Raw genomic sequence first — 22082 nt, 5'->3', positions numbered from 1 at the left:
CACCAGTATAAGAACATAGTTATTTTCACTGTTAATTAATACTGTACCATATTTATGGTGTGTAATTTAATGTAAGTCATGGCAAAATTATTACCTTAAAGGCAGAAGAAATGTTCCAAAGCCTCAGCTTTATTTAGATTACATGGACTCTATTCCTTTCACAGATTTTTTCAGTGGTGGAAGTTTCAGCAAAATGCTCCAAGACATTAGGCATGGAAAGGATTGTTTCTAAACTTGCATTCCCTACCTTTCCCAACAGAGACAATGAAATCAGTGTTTCAATTATAGATCTTACACACTGTTGGGCAACAAATCAACTTTCATCTGTGTATTCGAGGGTCAGTAGCATTTGCTTAGATGTAAATTTAGATAGGCTGCTGACACTGTTGCCATTTGTTGCTCAATGATGTCTGACAAGAAAAAATATTTAATGATTTTACTCTTTCTCCAGCAGAGATTTATTACACAGACAATTCACAACATTGTGGGAGCTCTTAAATTAGGGCTTAATGGCTGGTAGCCTGCAGTGTTAAGAGAAAAAGTCACTGTTCTCTGAAAGAAGGGAACCTTAATGGAAATGTCTTTGCTTTTTAATTCAGTGTAGAAATTATCATAACCATGAAGGATGACTGAGACATGCAGAGAGAAAAGGGCCATATAGACTGAAATTGCTATTCAGCCAGGGTATTGCTGGTGTGGAGGGTAATGTATCCTGCAGTCTTGGTCTCGTAATTACTTAAATCAGGAACCAGTTCAGTACATACCAGGGGGAGATTTTCACCTCTAACTCCTCTTACCTTGCGATAGGATTCTCTGGGGCTTTAGGAATGGAATTATCTGGACTATTCTCAGCCTGTAAAAACAAAAGCACTTCCTTACATAGACTTTGCATGAATAAACATGCAGACAAAATACAGAAAATTTTTAGATAGAAATGAATGCCAGTCCATTACTATCAATATTTATTTAAACACTAGATCCTGTAGCTCAAGAAGAACTTGGATAAACTGCATTTGTTTCAATGCTCAGTTACTTGTGCAGGACTAGATGAATTTGCACTGCCCAGGCCTCCTGTTAGCTGGAAGTGGTGCCAGGAAGGTGACTGTTGAAGAACTGGCTCCACCGTGTGGGCTCTGGAAAATGACCATTTTAAGCCAAGCAAGAAGCAGCATCCTTCACTTTAGTTTTCAGCAGGAATGTTTGTGTTGTCTATGGGGTGAAGGTAGGATAAAACATGGGAATGTCAGTTAAAAAAAAAAAAAAGAGAGAAAAAATTAATGGGAATTGGAAGAATTAAAAATCTTAGTCTAGTAAAGATGTATTATCTCCACCATGAAGGTCTGAGGCAACTGGTCCATGGGCTTGCTGGTCTAGAGCAATGTGGAAACTGGTCTAATTGCAGGAAGGAGTTCCAAGTTCTTCAACAGTTCTCTGACAGATCTTCTGCAAGATATTAGAAACAGTCAAAGAGTGACAGTGTGCTACTCAAATTTACCAAAGGCACATGTTTTCCTAACACCTACTGAATATTCTGCTTACTGTTGGCATGAAAGGACTGCAAAAGCATGAGTTAATGTCAACCTCTGACTTAAAGAATTAGTGGCAGAATCAACGAGACTTATTTTGAGAATTCCCATGTAGATAACATTCTGTCAATGCTCCTGCTCGTGCTAACTACAGGTGTGGTTCATTAGTGACTGAAACTTTTCTTTTGCACACCTGATGGCCTCATTGTTTCCAACCTTCTTGCTGGATTTTCCTGCAGAGAGGCAAGATGCTGTCTCCAGGGAGATCTTGTGAAATAGAGTGCTCAACAGAAGGGTTGCAATTTACCATGCCAATCTTTTTGTTTTCTGAAGCAGACACAACTCCATCTGTATGAAGTTTGCTCTGCTGTCCTACTTGATTTACCATCTCACTTAATGGTAATTTTCATTCTCACATATATTAATATATTCCTATTAAACCTTCTTTATTTGCACTCATGTTCTTCACAGTTGTCCTTATTGAAAGTGAGATATTAATTTAGACTGTGGACCTGTATCTTCACTTCATCAGTTTACAGTACAAATTGCATTTCTTTCTTCTCCATCCTCCTGTTTTACAGAAAATTTTCTATCTACTATGTATTTTTTTCCAAATAATGGTCTAGTGGAAGGTGTTCCTTCCCATGGCATGGGGGCTGGAACTAGGGAGGCTGGAACTAGATGGTCTTTAAGGTCCAGCTCAGGCCTATGATTCTACAAGTGTCTTGCTCATTTATGCTCGTGGACATTCTTGCAAGTATTGTGCTATTCAGTCCAAATATAGTTAAAATTTTCTATAATAGCAATACTGTGTTGGTGCTTATATCACCAGTGTTGGTTGCAGTAATATCACAAGTTCTTCATCTGTATTCAAATATGTTTGTGTGTTTTAATGAACACAAAACTCTACAGTTTTTCTGTCTCTCCATCACAAATAACCCTGAGTACGTTATTTAATGTTATTGCACTTTTTTTGCAAATCAACGTGTACAGCAGCTGTAAACTGAAAAGAAGATGCTTTAAAAAATATGTTTTTTAAAAAATAACTTGAGTCTGATTTGATCTCTAATTCATCGTTGGTTGTACATTACCTTTTAGGGGAGTGAAGAATTTTACAAAAAACTTCTAATGAATTCTTGGGAGTGAGGAATCTTATAAAATGTTTTATTAAATTCTTGGGCTTGGAAAGAAAATAATTCCTGAATACATGTTTTGTGCTCCAGTATTGACAAAGATAAATGCCAGAACTCATTGATGAAAGGCCGATAGACAAGGTGGAACACACACCATACAACTGCTCCGTTTACTGAGGCATGGGACAAAATGCCTCAGGAAGAAATAGATATTGTTCTATTTTGTCCAACTCCCTGACAATATGAATGTTCTTCAACACTGATTACTCAGCAGAAAAACATCAGCAGGGACATCCAGGAGCATCATTCTTTGAGATACAGAAAAAAAAGATATGTGTTCTTTTCATTTTGTAGTCTACTACAAAAATTAAAATATGTTATGAATATGAATATGAAAATTATTTTTTAAAATGCAGCATCATAGCTGGTTGTACACGAGTGCCATACCAGGAATTAGGACTTCAGTTACAAATTTATACATGACTGAAAGATGGTGACACCTGTTTCAGTTGGTAAAGAAAAGCTTTGAAACTACAGGAATAGGCTTTTAATTTTTCTAGTAATTTCTCTTGTGAGGTGTGGGAAACTGGCCAATTTTTGTCAAAACCTAATAGGTGGTAATCAGTGTAAATCACTTGGCTGCCCTCCTGCAATTAATATATACATTATAGGCCCTGGGTTTGTTTGTTGGTTTTTCTCTAAGATACATGGGGCAGCGGGATTAGAATCCATATATTCTGATTTTGTCTCCAAGGTAATCAATGCTGAGCTACACTATTCATCAAAGGAAGAAAGGCAGTGGAAAAATGTGTGTGCACTTTATTCTTCAAGGGGGAAAAAAAACTTTAAAGCATATTTTCAGTGAGGCTGATGATTTTGTGTATTAATCGTTTGAAGAGATAATGGCATCAGAGGAGATGCATGAGGAAGCAATATAAATTTCTGACTGTATTTTCCTTTTTGCCAACATGCAAACCAAATGCTGGTTGTTGGAACCAAAACCACTATTTCAGTAGTTCATAAAGTTCTGGCTATTCTACCTTTCAAAAGCAGTAGAGGAAACATGCAAACCCAGCAAAGTGCACTCATTGTCTGTTTTGCAGACTGATTCTTTAACAAGTTTGTGTGCTTCAAAAGTATAAACAAATCAGGAATTTTCAGAATTATGTAACATTTTAGCTAACTGATTGATGTGCTTCTTGTACTAATCTCCAACAGCTAAAAAGTACTAAAATGTCTGTTCCCCTTATATTACAAGTATATGTATCAAAGAAAGGAGAAGCAAGGTTTTCTACTAAGTTTTTTCTACTTTCAGTCATCACTTGGCATAAAAACAGCAATCAATTTATTTTTTATGTAAGTCAATTTATTGATTCTCTCAAGACATAAAAGCAGTTATTTCAAGTGCAGACAACTAATCTTGTTTTATTGCTTCAATTACAAGAGATTAAAACATCACAGTCAATGGCTTTTAGGTCGAAAGACTCAAACCCTTGTCTCAGTTGTGTTAAAATTTTCTCATCACCAAGATCAACTACATATGGATGTGAGAAGACATTTTACACGTAAGACATAGTACAGTAGAAAAAAAAAAATTGTTGCTTATGAGCTTTCTGTAGTAACATTTTTATGTGTTGAGAAGATTTAGATTCAAGAGTTTAAAGAAGATCTAAGGGACTCCTAAAATCAATACCCTTGCAAGTGTTGCACTCATAATATCAAAAGCTTCTGATAAAATTAAGCCAGTGCCAAAACATTTGTAAACAGGATTCAATCAATACTTTAGCCTCTCACATGAACTTAGTTTTTAAAAAGAAACTGCTTTATACTAAGCAAAATACAACCCTAATAAACTAAAATACTAGTTTTCAATGGGAATTTAGTATTCCTTAGAACAATTCTAAATGAATAAAAAGGATCAAAATCTGCCTCAGTTTAATTTCTGCGTTCTCACTGAATTATGCGGGTAATAACAGCAGAATTTGTCCAGTGTTGCCCATTCTTTACTCCCCTGTTGGAGCACCATTTTTCAAATAAAGTGGAAGTGAAATAGTTAAGGAGAACTGGGAAATGCCTATTCCAGCCATTTGTAGTCCGTTTTTTTCAGACTTTGACATATCCCTTATAAATGCTGCTGTGAACATGTTTGTGGCAACATCTCCAGAAGAACACCCACTGCTACCTACAGTAGCAGCTCCTATGAGTTGCAGGAACATGGAGAACCCAGAAGCTGCCTGTGCAGTGGGATTTATGCACCACCTTTGGCCATGCAATCTCCTCTATATCCAACACTGAATAATCACCTGGGTGTTGAATATAATGTAGGTCTTTATTCACATGATCTGTGTGTGAGTTCAACCTAGATGGTACTTGTACACTGAAATTACAAAGTTTACATGATGAAGGACAGGGGAAGTTGATACAGATGTTTCTGTCTGCCAGTGATTCCTTGCTTGGATCATATTTGAAAGCTGATGTGTCTCCCCACAAAGGAACTGAGCCAAACAGAATCCATTTATATTCTCCAGCTACAGAGTCAAATAAACAAACAGGTGACTTAATCTGGATTTTTCCCAAATGACACATATGAATCATCCAGAAAGATCCCTTCCATATGCAACAAAATCCCTAACAGGCAAAACTATTAAGATGTCAAATATAGAAAGCAGGCAGAGCATCAAAAATCTATCATTCTGGGAGATAACATAGAGCAGCAGAAGAAAGGCTGCTCCCTCAGCAATACTAAAGCTGGTATACTAAATACAAGGCAATATGATACCAGCAGGACTCTACATTGGGTGGGTGAAGTAAGAGCAGCAGTGAGAGAAGAAAAGATCAACAATGGCAGCAGCAGGATGTGCTGAAGAGAGCAAATGCTGAAATGACAGCAAGGCCTCTTTTCTTCTTCACACAGAAACTGAGTATGCCTGATTTTACCCTCAGACCACTAATCTAATCTTGGATAAAAAACTATGAACAAGACAAGGAAGGGAAAACCTGGTATGTTAAAAGGGTGCTTATTCTTTGGATGTCTCCTGAGGGTGGGGTGTCTGAGCAAGATCACAGTGTAGAGACAGGCATTTCCCTCCTGTTCATCTACCATTACTTCTGCTTTCATGAACTACTGGTTCATTTTTTGCCTTACTATATTGCCTTTGAAGTTAATTTTAAATATTGAAATTGAGCTTATTTTTCTTACAAGACTACAAGGCAGAGAAGTAACCATAAATGCTGTGGCATTTGTGGTCGAGAATCATTACTTCTCACATTTGCTTATTATGCTTAGTATTTGCATACAGTATTCTTCTGCTTTTAAAAACAGATTTACCACTCAGAATTTCAAACTGAGAAACACAGACCTGGATCCAGAGGAAAAGCAGTAGACAGCAAAAAACTAACTACACTTTCATGATGTAGGGAGTTTCTCACTCAGGTTCAGCAGAGTGAGACTTGAGATTTTACTTGAATGAGGCTCTCACTATCCTGCCCTTCAGAGGCTGCGGTGGCCGCCAGTTGTCAACAAGAGGGCTCACAGGTTCATTCTCAGCATTCTTGGAAAGGCTACGGAGCTTTGCCATCTGCAAGGAAGAAAAATTCAAGTGTCCATGTGGAAGTTCTGTGGACCTTACTGCCTAGAACCAACTCTGAGATGAAAAAGGAATTTTCTTTATAATGTACAGTGACAAGCACACAATGACAATGACAGTCGCTAACAATACTGAGATTACTGATAAAGATTGCTGCAGCCCAGCAGCTTCTACTGTTTCTGTGGATCCTCACACTCTTCATGCACAGAAAAGTTCATCATTTGATCCTTGCCTGGGCTTCTTTTGGTTTTATCTCTCATTCATGCCCACAGTGTGGAAAAAGAATAGAGCCCTGCTGCGACCCAACTGGAGCTGGACAGCTGCCAAATACCTTGTGAAAATACAGCTATCTGTGAAGGAGGATCCAGACCTATGTCAGTGCAAAGCAGTGATAGAAAAAGCTGATGCAGAAGTTTGTATTTTGATCTGTAAGGCAGAGATACGCCTGGATTAACTGGATTATTAAGTTGAATCATGAATTCAGCACTCAGATGCTGTTATTCGAATTAACCTAATTTCAGTGTTGATAATTGTTGTTAATTGTTACTCCTTCATACAAATGTAAAATAAACCTATTTTGAAAACAGCCATTTCAGTAGAAAGGATATACCCTGACTTGTGTTGCTGAAGCAGAAAGTGGTATAAATAGCCAAAATTTTTGACACAAGAACTAAAAGTGTCACCTTATCTAGATAGTTTTTTTTTTCCCTCTGTGAATGCAGATTTGAGCTATGTGAATCCAAGTGGTACATTAATTTGTATGAATGTTTATATTTGTAAGTTGTGGGTTGTTTGATCTTTCTCACTGACAGCTTTCAAGAAGTCAAGGTCTGGACCAGCAATTTCTTAAACCAGGAAACCAGCAAAACATTAGTCTCACTTTCTGCTTAATTGTAAAGCTCACAGAATAAACTGAGGCTTCTGTGGTGGCTGAATTTTGAGGCTCAGGGGCACTTCTGCCTTAGGGGGTTTTCTGCATCCCAAGAACACCACTGCTGAGGCTGTTCCAAGAAGCGTCCTGCAAGCTTCCTGAGCACCTGATTCTCAGGGTAAGTTTCACAGCCCATTTCAACAGTCCATTCTGCAGGCAGTTTCTCACTGTCCACAGCTAAAGCTTTCCCTACCAAAAAGTGCAAGGTAACACACGGCTTGCAAATCATCACCCTGGCATACTGAGGCACTGCTGAGAACTGGAAAAGGGGCAGAAGAACTGGCTGAAGTTTACCTGGTCTGAGCTGACTTCAATCGGCTCCCGCAGGAGAATCCAAGTGATGCACTCCTCACAGGGGGGTGTGGTGAATGAACCGTGGTACGTCCAGTAGTCACGAGATTTGGGGAAAAGAATTGAAGGATCAAAGTGCAGAAAAGGAGCCTCCTTCCCCTTAGGGAAACAAAAAAATTCTCTGCAGTAAATCTAGAGATCTGCATCTTAAAAGTTATCAGTATCTATGTTATAATAAAGGAAGCAATTAAATACCAAGATTCATGCAAGAAATCAATCTCCTTTTCTTCCTGTCAAGTACTTTCCCAGCAATTAATAATAACTGACATTTTGATTACATTCATAAATTAAAAGAAGTTGCAAACTGAATTGTGTGGGATTAAAGCAAACTCATTTTTACATTTTTCTATTCTGGAATTATCCAAATTGTGTTTTATTTTGGGCCATTGGGATAAAAGTTAAAGCCTGTGGCAGTGTTGGTATTCTTACCCTTTTTATCCAACAGGATAGTGGCCAGACATTTATCCAAGACTAATTATAGTCTTCTGTCTGGAGGAATTTAAATCTGCACCTCTCTCCTCCCAAGATTTTGCTCTAATTATATATTCATGGTGACACTCTCAGTCTTTTTGTTGGTGCTGTTACACTTAGTAAAAATTTTAAATATTTCCTGTAAGAGTACTGGGTCCTAAATATCTTACAGTTCGAGGCGATTACCACCAGACAAGGGAGAAAGCAGACATCAGACAACATTTCCTGCTAAGTCTGCCACCAAATAGGATAGTAACTCCACAGGACTGTGATGAGTATTCCTTGTTCCCTCTGGGCAACAAAAACTAACCGAGGAAATGCATTTCACTTCTCTATTGATATTTTGGATACAGGTCTGGGAAGGAAGATATATTATTCCCATTTCTTTCTTCTATCATGGAGAATCTTCTCTAGATTAGAACAAAGTGATGGCAGAAGCTGAAATTGTTTCCGTGCATCATTGCACAAATTGAGAGCAGAAAGAATTACTCCAATTGTATTCTCCTGAAAAGATTATGCTGTAAGTTCCACATGAATTTGCAAGTAAATTCACAAAATTGTGCTTTTTCAGTAAATACAGTACAGTGACCAACTCCTCTACCTGTAATGCATCAGAGCAATAGAAACTGCATGTGTGATAAATACACCAGTGATACCACCCATTTATCTTTCTGAAAAATAAGTAATCTTGGGAAAATGTCTGTGATGACAGAAAAGAAATAAGACATAAAATACAACATGTGGTTCTTTGCATATGCACTTATCTTTCTCTGCTTTACTTGAACTGTTGCTTTTTTCCAGAACTGCTACATGTAAATGGCTAAAAAATTATATAGTCATTATGAGAGAAAGCCATTAAAAAAGATACCATTGACACATTGAGGTGGGGGCATGGATAGGGTGAAAAAAAATAACCTTCAGCTGCCTCAGCAGAAACAACTTAATTGCATTTGAAAACTGAGTTGAAAAAATAAAATTAATATGACTCTTACAAAGGAGAGAAGAGCTGTCAGGCTCAGAGCTGCACATCAGAGCCAGTACACACATACATACATTAAATGCAAGGAATTCTGGCTAATTTGTAAGAAAATGCCTACAAATTTGGTGCTGTGGTCTCATGTTCGAAGTGAAATTTAAAAAAAAACAAACAGAAACAACAACTTTTAGCATTATTAGAATCACAAAGTTTATCATGAAGTAGAATTGCTAAAGTATAGCTAGAGATTAGGTTCATTGTAAATGATAATGCTAAATGACAATAGGTGCAATATTGCAGTTCTCTGCAAATAACTCTTCAGCAGCTGTAGCTATGCAATAGGTATGGTTAGATCATTAATCTAACTGAAAAACAGTTTAGAATATATTTGCAATGCTATTTGTGCTAGTATCATAGGAAGAGATCACTTAGGACTGGTGCAGAAACTGCACCATATAGTTCCTTTTATAAAGACAGTTCCTTCTTAAAACTAATAACATTTTTAATCTCCCTTACACTGACTGGGAGCCTGCTCCATAATTGGTACAAGTTTCTTCTCATTTTAGGCTAATTAAATTTCTGACTCTGCTATATACATTTTTTTGGCCACTGTTGTCGTCAAATTCAAAAAGCTTTTAATTTCTTCTTGGTATTGGCCCACTGGCATATTTTTTACATAGAAGTACCAATAAAACTATCAATTGTGTATGCAAGGATTGATTAAAAGATCACCTTCAACAAGAATACTTGCAGAAGTGAGGAGTTAAATATTTAATTAGGCAAAAAAAAGTATCCTGCTCCACAGTCCAATGTATAATCTCTGGTGCTATGGTTTGGCATCAAAATTATGCCAAAATATGAATCTGAACTACTTATGTCTGCTTCTGTGGCTTTCCAGCTACATTATGTCACAAAAAATTGTTTTGATACCTTGGTCTTAATGTTTTCAAGTTCTTCAAGAATTCTCTTCATCTCTGGTTTGGGAGTTTGCCCAACCTGTAATGCAAAGCACAAATACTGTATGTTTTTCATACTGTATCTTTTTCATCATGTTCCACAGTATTTGAAATAAATTCAGCACATCCCATCTGTCACATTAGGCTACAGCAGTCTCAGAGAATCCAGCAGAGACTGACAGAAAATTATGTGTGGTCAGAGAACATCCAAAATAGCAGACTCCAGTACCTGGCTTTGCAATTTGAACATGTGTTGAAGGACCCTACAAGGCATCATGCCAGTCTGAGGAATGGACTGCACACTCAGTGTCACTACCCAGGGCTTAGCCCTTGGCTCCTGCTTCAAAAGCAACCCACAGCCACTGTGGGATGTCTGAGCACTTGGCAAAATCTTGAGGGCCTGAAGAGCTGTAGTTCCTGCAGACACTTCATTCTGCAGCACACACACAGTCAGATCAGACTTGATGTAAGATGTCATGAATTCATGTCTAGATGGCCTCAAGCTATGGGGTCACTTTATTGCTTGTGTTCATTGTGTTCATGACATTTAGCATTTCCAAAACCTTTCACATCACAGAAGAGTGAAGGCAGTATGCCTACGATGTACAGTTATTGCCATGTCTTGTTCCAAAATAGATTAACTTCAGTTCCTCAGAAGATAATTCAATCCCGTTTTAGTAGTATCCAAAAACCCAGTAATGGAACATGACAAATTCAGAGAAAGACAACAGCTTCTTCGTCAAAGAGCAGGAAGGAAATGGGGAAAGAGGACCAGAGAAGACTTACTTTCTAGACCTTTTAGCTGACCTTAGCATGGTTAATAGGATTATAGCGGTGTACTTTGTAAGTTGTGTTTGACAACATAAAACTTTAGCCTAAAATACACCAAAAGGAATTTAAAAAGAAGAATAATTGAAGAACGTAGTCATAGGGGAGAATCTGGACAGGTGCTGACCTTCAATTTCAACTAACCACAAGAGAAAAGGTCAGGTTGGCTCACAGTGTAATAGAATTAAAATGACACTGCATCTAGTCTGTCCAGGGACACTGTAGCAAAATTAATTACATCCCCTTGTTATTGCTTGTACAAATGCCACTTACTAGTGATAAAACAATAAAAGGACACCTATTCCCTGATGATGTGTTCAAGCTGAAATGCCCACCTGCAGCTAAAAGGACTGAAGTTTCTGTACTTTATCACTATTAGGCTGTATGCCCATGAGCATTTCTCAACATCCTAGACCACATGCAGATCTGATACAAGGATTACTTTCTTTCTGTTGAGTTTATAAAAAATCAATCTGAAAATACTGGTACAGTATTATTTTGTTTAAAATTTTCTGTACTTCTAGGTTAGAATGTTGAGTGGTCGTATTTTACCATCTATTTTTTCATTTTGGAGTAGGTTCATTGAACTCATTTTGATCTCCAGCTTGTGTGGGAATCAATGAGAGACCAGAGAAGGGAATCAGTCAACATTACCTTGCTGACAGGCAGATACAACACCTGTTAGCAGACAAAAGACACAAAAGATGAAACACCCAGCCTATGCAGACCCTCCTCCTCACCCAGTGCACACCACAGGAAAGGGCTGCTGTGCAGGAAAAATCAGTGGTAACTTTTCTCCTGGCACTATACAAAGAGGAAAAATACAAAAAATTACAAAGACTGAATATTTGCCACTTACTTTCAGAAAAATTCCCACAACAGCTACACCATCAGGTTGTTTTAAAGCTCCGGCAAAATTACCATGTTTTGGATTCCAGTGCACCATATGTAACTGAAATCATAATTAAAAATCAATTAACTAAAATTCAACTAAACGTCAGTTTCAAATACAAGAAATTGTCAACAGCACAATCTTCACTTTAAATTAAATTAAGAAAATATTCTGGTACATAGTAAGTAGAGGAATGGACATGAAAAAGAAAACTCTATGTAAGTATTTCTTACTGCTGTTCCCATGCTTTTATGTGCTCATGCTTTCCATAATAGCATTTCTTTGCATTTAATTGAAGCACAGGACAAAGAAAATTGAGTTTACCACACAATATCAGATAATGCAACTATAAATAGTTTAATCCAAGCACCTGACATGCACACATGCAGTGCATAAAACACCTACTGACATGCACTTCACCTCAAGTACATTTTTAGATCTTCAGGTAATGCAGATGTCAGCTCAGGGATTTACACTGGGTTGTATGTAATGCATACATTATTGGTTTGTATCTTTTACTACTCTCAGCACATTGTATGGGAAGGGAGTGAGGATATAATCTGACATTTCTTTCTCATATCTACTGTGGGATATAATCTGATTTTTTTTCTCATATCTACTTTCAACAATGCTGTATTTTCAGAATATATATTTTAATTTTCAAAAAAATTTGAAAAATATTTGAAAATTAATAATTAAAATATTTAAAATATTTGGAAAAGATTTTAAAATTTTAAATATATTAAACATTAAAATATTTGAAAATATTTGAAATTTTTTTAAAAAAATATTTTCAAAAATCCCTGTCCAGAAAATCTCTAGCTCATACATATAGCTACAAATGCTCCAACCAGCAGTGTGTAATCCCAGATTAAGGAGCATTGGAACACAGTCATACGGGGGGGGTAAAAAAAAGTCTAAAAAATTGTCTTGAAAATGAATAAATCTGTTGTTCTCTGTTTCTTTTCTCTTGAGGATAAGGATTTTAATGCTGAGGATAAGGATTTTAATGCTAAGAATAAAGCTGGAGCAACCATATATCTTTGGTTACAATATAGCTCTTTAGCTCTTACATATATTCCAGGCTTCCTTCTCCCATCAATGAGTACTGCAAACAAAAGTAACATAAAAAGTCTGTGCTTGAACTAGTCAAGAAATAGTTTGAGGAAGCAGGTTTTTTCTCTTTAGTTGACCACAAAAAAGCAGAATACCAGCAAAGATTAGTTGTGGTTAAGGAACGGGAAAAAAAATCCTAAGCCATCACCCGCAGTCCTCTCTGCAATGTCTGTGCACATTGACCCTGAAAATATCTGCCTCAGTTTTGTCCTGTGAGAGCTGGGCAAAGCTTCTCCAAGCTCTGGGCCTTGAGAGTGTAGGTGGAAGGCAGAAGAACCGTACTGCAGGATTTTTGTGGGCATAGGTATTTATTTTGAGCCTATTCTCAAATAAGCTGGAGGAAGGAGGCAGCCTTTGCTAGAAATTCTGCACCATCAATAGGTAATTCACTTACATTTAGAACCTGAAAAAATCGTCGGGGTCTAAAGCATTCATGAATTTTAACAAACTAGGACAACAGTCCTGCAATGGTTTACATAAAAAAATATAAAAACCAAATAAACAAAACCCAAACATTATATTTTCTTTGCTTCCTGAAAATAAACCCACCTATTTTACAGCAGAGATGTTAAGAAACTAAAACATACTCTGAATCAGTTTTAAGATGGGTCTAATTTTGAATGTCAGCTTATCAAATGTGCTTTTAGTGAGTTTCTCTATTCTTTTTAAACTAACTTGGTAACTCAAGCTATACCAGAAATGACTAAAAGCCAAAAAGACTTCAGCAGCTCTTCCTATTTGGAAATAACAGATTGCTTTGTCGCAAATATTTTTGAAACATTCTAAGATACCAGCAAAAACTCTGGCATGAAGAAAAGAAATCCGTGTTAGCAGATACTTGCAGGGATGCATTTGTTGGCAGATGCAAGTTATCCCACTGCATGTTAAGCAGTATCCACAAGTTTCACAGGAGGGAATCAGTAGCTGAATACTTCCAAGAGGGAGGATGGTTAATGTGTTCAGATGCAAAATCAGTCCAATTCCAGCCCGGAACGCCGCTGTTTAGAGCCCGTCCTACCTCTGCCGCGTACTTGACGCCGTCGATGACGTGCTCGGAGCCGTGCTGGTCGCAGGAGCCCCAGTGCAGGTGCAGCTGGCGCAGGCGGTAGGCGCCGCTCAGCGGGCCCCCCCTCAGCACTGCGGGGACACCGCGTCAGCCCCGTCACCGCACCGCACCGCCACCGCCACCGCCACCACCCCGCGGGGACACGCCGCGGGTCCCCTCCTGCAGCCAGCCCACCGCCAGGCGCCCGCCACGCTCGCCAGTGTACGTGGCTGCGGCTAAATTCTGTTGTCGGGAGCTCTGTTTGATGGGAAAACTGTGGAGGCTGCTGAGAGTCAAGAACAGAGTCAAACCCCAGCTGCCCAACCTGCCCTTTTCTCCTGGCAAGTGGATGCACTACAGTTCCTGGTATGGAGAGAGAAGGGGCATGTTCAGGGGTGATTCTTGTCAAAGAAGGGTCTTTTTAAAAAAGATTGGCATTAGGGCTGTTAAATTAACCACAAGGTGCTTCAAAAAGTACCTCCAGTCCATGACTGGCATACCTTTTACAGGTCACCTCGTGCTGCCCAAGGTATATCCATTCTAATAAATACCTACTTTATTCTTTAGCTCCACCTAGTCTCTGTTCTAGGTCAGCCTTCACAAGGCATCAAGACAGCTAAACAATGGTTACAGATAGATAGCTGCTTCTAAAAAGAAAATATTAAAAATTTTAAAATTATTTATTTCTTGGAAGTGAGAGAAGACAATAAAGTTTAGGTCAAGTGAGTTAGAAAATTGTTCTTGAGCCACCAACAGGGGAAACTAAGAAGCTGTTACTTCTGCTGTGCTTAGCCAAATAATGCTGACCATGCATCAGTCTGACAGTTGACATCAACTCTGACTTTCAAAACATCACACCTGCTCTTTCAGCCTGGAGATTCTTTTGAGCAGGAGCTGCTTAGAGGATAAGCTCTCAAATGTATTTTTCATTCATTACCTAAGGTTGGAATGAGTCGTGTTTCCTTACACAGAAAGCTGATAATGTAGTTCACAACTGCAGTGCCAGAAGGCCTTGTTTAAATAGCATTCAAGTTTGAACTTCTACCAATAGCTTTGAAGTTCAAAGTTAACATTGAAATCCTCTTTTGCCCAATGGTCTCAAATGAATTCTTGATATCCTACAAGTTGGAATACCTACACAGAGCAAGAGGTTTAACTTTGCACTTTCTCTTTTTAGTTGGTAGGTGCCACAACCATCAAGGAGAGGGCCAGAAAAAAAAAAACACACTGTTGAGACTTAAGCATGTAGTTCCTCTTACTTCTTTACTTTGTTCATACATAAATAATCATAACTCAGTATAGTATTGAGTAATATTGAATAAAACTTCTGTAGAAGCCTTCAATGGAAAATATTATTATTATTATTATTATTATTATTATTATTATTATTATTATTATTATTATTTCACTCTCAAATATAGGACCAAAAAGGCATATAATCAAAGGCCCAGCTCCTCAAAAGGATTTGGTTGCCATTTTACACTGGAATCAGTGGGAGGCAGGAGTTGAATTTATGTGATCTACTTACATTTAAATGCTGAATCAATGTCAGATTTGGAAACACATTTCTTACAGGTGGCCCTTTCCAGAGCCAAGATACTCTAAATGCTCTAAATACTCTAATCACTCTGAAGCAGCACTTCATAACAGCATACACATCTCTCTAGCATAAAACCAAATCTTTCTAACATTCAAATTTTTCCACATGTTTGGAAAAAAAAATATCTCCAACTATATTTCTTTTTCCAATTAAAATGGAATCTGTGACTCTTATCCTCATCTCTTAGCACTGCAGAAGCCATTAAATGAAGGTAATAAAATGTCTACAAAATTCTTCCTCGCGGTCTTTCAGAACTGTGAAGCATTTTATTTGATTCTGATCAGACATGTGCCTATGAAAAACTGAGTCTTAAATTGCTGTCCAGCAACCTGGAGAAAGTAAGGGCAGCCAGGAGTGACTGCACACACTGAAACAACAGAGGTGATTGGGAGGGGAGAAAATGTAAGGAGGGAGGAAATGTAAGGAGGTAATTTAGAGGAAGCGCTGCACCAAGGGCTGCATTTGGTTCAGCCAAATTTGAGGCAGACAACTTCTTGAGCAGCCTAAAACATTTCAGCCTTTAGGAAGCTGTAAAGAAGAAAGAACAGAACTACCATGTGAAAATGTTCATCACCATTTTCCTTCCCATGCTTTCAGTCATGCCATTAATTTTGTGCAGAGCTTTTGGAACAGCATTCTGGCTTTTAAACAGAACTTGTCACAAGGGCAAGTAGTGATAGGGCAGGGAAGAATGTCTTCAAACTGAAAGGGAGTATGGTTACATTGGATATTAGGAAGAAATTTTTTACTGTGAGTTGATGAGGTACTGGAAGAGGTTGCATGAAGAAGCTGTAGATGCTCCATCCCTGGAAATGTTCAAGGCCAGGCTGGATGCATCTTTAGGAACCTGGTCTAGTGGAAGGTGGTGATGAGGGTATGGTTGGAACTAGATGATCATTAAGGTCGCTTCCAGACCCGACCATTCTGTGTTTCTATGGTAATAAAAGTGCAATTTATGAGACCACTGTGTAGAAACTGTGGTAATGAATACTAAAGGACCATAAAAATACATAACTTAGGGACAGTCCTCATTCTAAATAGTTGAGATTCCATCTGAGAGACGTGGAACAATAACAAGTAGCTGTAATGATAAATAAAGAAATCCAGGAAACAAGGGCCTCATCAAGATAAGCAGGAAAGTGATCTTTCAATGTATTATGGATATATTTCATGAGAGATATAGCTGACTACAAACAAAATCTCAATACAAGTGCCATCAAAACAGATGCACAGAAATACAAAGAGAAGTTTTCCTTTAATTAGATTGCTTTCCTTCTTGATGAAGGACCAATCAATACTGCATGCTTTTGAGATGTCTTTGCATTATATGATATTGTTAATTTATTATTCATTTTGTCAGTTGTTGCCTATCTGCCTCCAGAGCAATACAGATAGAGCTCTGCAATCAAGTTTTGAACAAATTAATTTAGAGCTATGAGATTGCGCGCTCTCATTAAATGACAAAGCCATTTCATAGTTTTCCAGAAACTATAAAATGCTATTTACGTAAATGCTATTTTCATAACTTTTTCAGGCTCTGAAGTACCTGAAGAATTACCATGCAGAATAAATCATGATCACAGTCAGCAGAAATGTATATACAAATTTTTGGTTTACAAAGTGCCTCAGAGCGTTCTAAACCTCTCTGAGCACCACTCTTGTCCCTTACACAAACCCTGAAGATGTCGTGTCTGTGTTGAAGGAGGTGACATAGGGAGAACTCCACCATCCAGCTGAGTCTGTATTTCAGGGGTTACCCTGCAGCCAACAGCCTTTCTGTCCCACTTCAGATCCACCAGAATAAACTCCTGGAACACCTTTTTTACGTTCCCAAGTGAAGCGTTTCTCTGCCGGCCTGCACAGGCTGGATACTAAAGGATGCTTTTTGATACCTGGCACTCTGCAAACCTTGATTCCTAACAACCCTCAAAAAATACAAACCGACCTGATCGATCAAAAGTGTCGTCGAAGACGACGCGGCAGGTGCGCCCGTTGTTCAGGATGGTTTTCGCTGCCCCGGGGTCATAGCTGGCGTGCCAGGCGGCGAGAGAGGAGTCGTGCTGCACGTCCTTGCTGTTGATCTCAATGGGCGACTGCTTGTCGCCCTTGGCCAGGGGGTAATTTTCGTGCCAGCGCTCGGGTCCTGAGGGACAAAGACAAAGAAACGTCGCCCCTGCTCAGCCGGGCTCATGCCGGCCCCGCGGTGGCCCCGAGCCCGCTCACCGTTGTCGCTGTCGTAGCCCCACACGGACTGGGCCATGGTGCCGCTGCCCGCGCCCCGTCCCGCTGCCGTGGTCGCCTCCCTCCCGGCCCGGGGGGTTTTTATAGAGCGCCGCGGCTTCGCGTCCTCCCCGCGGGGATGGGCAGGGCAGGGCTGGGGGCGGCCGCGGGGCAGAGCCGCGTTCTCCCGCGGAGGAGGCAGGGGGATGCCGGCGGGACGCCGCGGCTCCCTCCATGCCCGTCCCGCTCAGCCCGGGGACACAGGGTGCGACGGCGCGGGCGGGCCGGAGGGAGCGCCCCGCAGTCCCCGGGGCCGTGCGTCCGGCTCGGGTGAGGAGAGGCTGCCTGGAGCGCCCAGCTGCTGCTCCAGCGCCGGGGGCGGACGGAGGGAACTCGATTCTCCCCTCCGCGGGCAGAGCCGCGGGCGTGAAGCACCCCCGGCGATTCTGGACGGGCTCCCAGGGCAGGCGGGCTCCCCCACTGCCGCCTCCCTGCCTTCACAAACGCTCCCATGCAACAGCTCAGAAAGGTCTGATGTCTGCCTGAAAGGATATCTCACAGCCTGCAAAACCACTGAGCAAAGGGAGACTCTGCCAGCCCCAAAGGAGGCCATTGCAGACCATTGGCTCAAGTTTGGGTTTGGTGTTGTCCAGCCAGTTATTCATGCAGGGAGCTTTACACCAAATATATTTTTCATGTTAGGTAACTTAGCAGTGGGTATTTTAGTGAGGAAAGCATTTGGTTTTCAGATGATGGGGAGTTAGTGACAGTATGTTTGTGTTAGTTGGCTTTGTCTGCACATCTGTTTTGGACACAGAGCTTTTCTCTCAAATGCCAGCTTTGCTGTGATCTCCCATAGCTTTGTCAGTCCCTGCTAACACTGCTGCAACTCTGTCTATTTTGAGCTTGAAACTCAAACTACATAACTCAAACTGCATACTATTCCAAGATAAATATTTGAGAGTCAGTCAAGAAGCATCACAAACCATGGAGATTTCCAACACAGGTGCAGTGAACCTGTTCAAATGCTCCTTGTTACTTATCAGCACTGTAATGCAGCATGGAAATAAACCTGCAGCTTTGAGGGGTTCTACCCTTTGTGTAGGTGAGGTACAGGAAAAAGGTTGAAGTGAGAAGCTGCCATATACAGAGCTTAGGACTAACTTGGTCTTATTTGATATCCCAAATTCAGATGGAAGAAAAAGATTCCCCTTCTAGTTCTGCTTTGTGGCTAAGCTAATAAATATCTAAATATGGACTTTGTTTGGCATAACTAAAATTACTTTATTCAATTTGTTTAGTAAATACTTCTTACTCTGAGTATAATCGTAAGTAGACATCCTTAGTCTTTGAGACAAAGGTAGGACAAGATGTCTCACTTAGGAATCTGCATTTGAGACAATTTCTGTAGTGATGTAGATAGTATTTTTACATAGATAAGATACATGAAATTGTAACTCAATGAACCTTAGCAACTTACACAATATTCTAAGATGCATCCTTTTACTATCTTTAAAGGAACAGAGACGTGTTCATCATCAAAGTGTCCTTCAAAACATGTAGTTCCTCATATCTTCTTTAGGCAGAATTTAATTAAGAAAATATGAGGAGGTGACTTGGGTACAATGGTATGGAAGAATACATATTTTTGATTTCAAAAGAGAACTTTGGGACAAAAGAAAAAAACATTTTTTTTTACTCTGTCATCAATCAAATGGATAATGTCACATTTGTTGGAAGGGCAGGCATGTAAAATTGACACCTGTTGCAATTTTAATTCAGAAAGCTTAGACTTTAATCCTTTTGAATTGGTTTTTACCTTATCTGTCTAGAGAGAAACACTTGTGAGTTCATGAAATTCTAATTGAAGCAGCTCATTTTCTGTCAGTATAAACCAACAGCTTTAGTGGACTTGTTCATGGAAGTCTCAGAGAGACTTCCAATCAACTTCATACACACAAAGAATGCTTATTGGAGCCCTTTGTGGAGGTGAGGAACAGGATTTGTATTACACAGAAAAAGATGCAAGTCAGTTCTTCCCCTAGTATTTGAATTCATTGCTCTATGTGAGATTTTTTACAGTCTTCTTTATTAAAAAGTCCCATCCAATAGTGAAAGTGTACATATTTTAGCTTTCCAGTGAGCTGGTCCTGTTGCACCCAGAGGAGCATCTTTTTGTCAGCTTCTACATGCTGTGCCTTCCTATGTAAGGCAGTAACTTACACACAAGTGACAAATGTTGGTACTTGGAGTCAGCCCCAGGCGCTGAGTTGTCCCATGGTGTCTCACTGACTGCTTTCTTTTCCTGTTGCTTTCCTCATCAAAGGTAGAGCAAAAAGCAAATGTAGTAGCATTACCCGCCTTAAGAGACAATCAGAATAACATTATTTTTGCATTCCTTAGGATCTACCTTTATTCTTTTCTTTTGATATTGCCTCAGATATTCATTATCATATAACTTGTAAAAAGTTGCTTTTTCTAAGAAATAAACAGTTTTGTCATAGAAATGCCATTTTAACTAAGAAAAGGTCACAGTTTGAAACTTTTAGTAGGAGCGGTATTACCTAGTGCATTCACAACTTTATTGCAGGGATTTCTTTCTATTTTTGTAAACTTTGGGCTTGTAAAAGCCGTCAGCCATCTGAAATAACAAAGGCAAGACCATAGCAAGATCAATCTATATCATTAATGAAGTTTAGGATTTCAGTAATTGCAGACATGGCCGTGCCCAAAACTGGCATCCAGTCACAGAGTCACTGTTGGGCACCTGATGATAACAGCTTATTCAAAAGATTATCAAAATAAGTAAAACACAGTGGTCCTGTTGGACCTGTGTTAGGTGGTCTTCATCCAAAAGCGAGGTTTGTAGATTTGTTACCTAAATGAAAGGCTGAAACAGAGGCTTCAGTACAAATGATGTGCTGTACCTGTGGAACACCACCTGTTGGATGTGCAGTTCAGATGCTGCATCTGCTTCTGCTAAACAAGCAAAAAGCATAATCATGCTTATCTCACTTACAAAAATACCTTAAGTCATAGAGACTTTCTTTTTTGAGAATGGAAAGCAGGAATAAGCAGAGTCTGGAAAATGGCTCAGAGCCATGGCTTTACCCAGAGCACACAAAGCATGTACAGGAGAATGATGCATGGAAAAGTGACTGGCAGCAGTTTTGAGCTCTGCCAGCCATGACTGACTTGGCCAATACCTTGAAATAACTAGAACAACCAAAATACTGCTTCACCTCAGCATGCCAATTTCCAGATTCTCCAGGAGCCAGCATGAGAGCTAGGAATGGCTGACTGTGAGGGGATACACAGAGGTGAATATGCCAGCAGCATGTAATTCAAGAATGCTTCTGCTCGAAGCTAAGGTTTTCAAAGTTTCACCATGCTCAGGGATATTTCCCATGGGTGATTTCATGCAAAGGGCTTTGCTGGAGCACAGAGTGTGCCCACATTGAGTATACTGTTAAATGAGCAGAAGATTTACTCAGTGCCTGTGGCCAATCTAAATATAAAATACATTCTACTATATTTAATAGCTTGTGGAAGAAAACAATACAACAAAAAGGAATCTGATAATACACAGTATGGAAGGGGCAGCAGTGTTTTTTTACATATTGCACATTGCATGCCAGGCAGTGCAAGAAAAGCATGTCACTCAGTGCTTTTGATTGAGGGATGCCATGGTGGCATGCCACAGCCAAAAAGCTAAATTGTCATATGCCTCCACTGAGATGCCATGCTATGGAAAACACTGTAGGAATGAATGGAAACCCCTACTGACAGCCAGATCTTACTGAAAGATCTGCCAAAGGAAAATAAGCATATTGGGTAGATTTTGCTGGTTTTATATACAATGAGTTTTTTAGTTACATTAACATTTTTATTTGTGTAGCACCTCTAGACAAATATTAGGCAGACTTTCACTGCATCTTCCAAGTTCAGAAGGTGTGTAACTCAGCAGTCTGCAGTTTAGACTTTAGGAACTTTCCCATCATCCTTCTGTTGTGGTTTGGAACCTGTATTACCATTTGCAAAACTTAATATTTAGTCCGTGAGATACAACTAACATGAAAACAATAAGCCAGACTGTAGATTTAGCAAAAGGAACAAAAAGGTGAACAAGTTTTCCTTGTAGCAGTCTACTACTAAAATGAGAACAGATTGAAGGACAAGTACTAGCATAAAAGAAAAAAGAGAAAATTTATTATTTATCACATACAAATCTGATACAACAAAAATACAGTGTGTATTTCAGACACCTCTTCCAGATCTGAAAAACTAAACAGATAAACTCTGCCAGAATATGACTCTCCTCTTGATTCCCATAGGGCTTTTTTTGTATGGCAATCATATTGAAATCCAAATCTGAGCTGGGCTGTCTACTTTTATATACACTGGCACAGTCTGACTTGAAATAATCCAAGTGCAGGAGTTTGACCTGTCT

The 22082-nt window shown here is 39.3% G+C and overlaps 1 protein-coding gene across 1 annotated transcript; it reads right to left on the bottom strand.

The window, feature by feature from the left end:
• Positions 1-4025: 4025 nt before the first annotated feature.
• Positions 4026-17921, bottom strand: LOC119697330 (carbonic anhydrase 3-like). The gene is made up of 7 exons (XM_038128002.1): positions 17636-17921; positions 17358-17555; positions 13786-13904; positions 11619-11711; positions 9906-9971; positions 7472-7627; positions 4026-6237 (listed from the first exon to the last, which is right to left on the bottom strand). Exons 1-7 carry the CDS (start codon positions 17670-17672, stop codon positions 6118-6120), a joined length of 789 nt encoding a protein of 262 aa, XP_037983930.1. The 5' UTR covers positions 17673-17921; the 3' UTR covers positions 4026-6117.
• Between the last annotated feature and the right edge of the window lie 4161 nt (positions 17922-22082).

The sequence above is a fragment of the Motacilla alba genome, chromosome 2 (genome assembly GCF_015832195.1).
Source record: "Motacilla alba alba isolate MOTALB_02 chromosome 2, Motacilla_alba_V1.0_pri, whole genome shotgun sequence".
NCBI classification, from domain to species: domain Eukaryota; kingdom Metazoa; phylum Chordata; class Aves; order Passeriformes; family Motacillidae; genus Motacilla; species Motacilla alba.
Note: the sequence above shows the minus strand (reverse complement) of the source record. Positions and strands in the feature narration are given on the sequence as shown.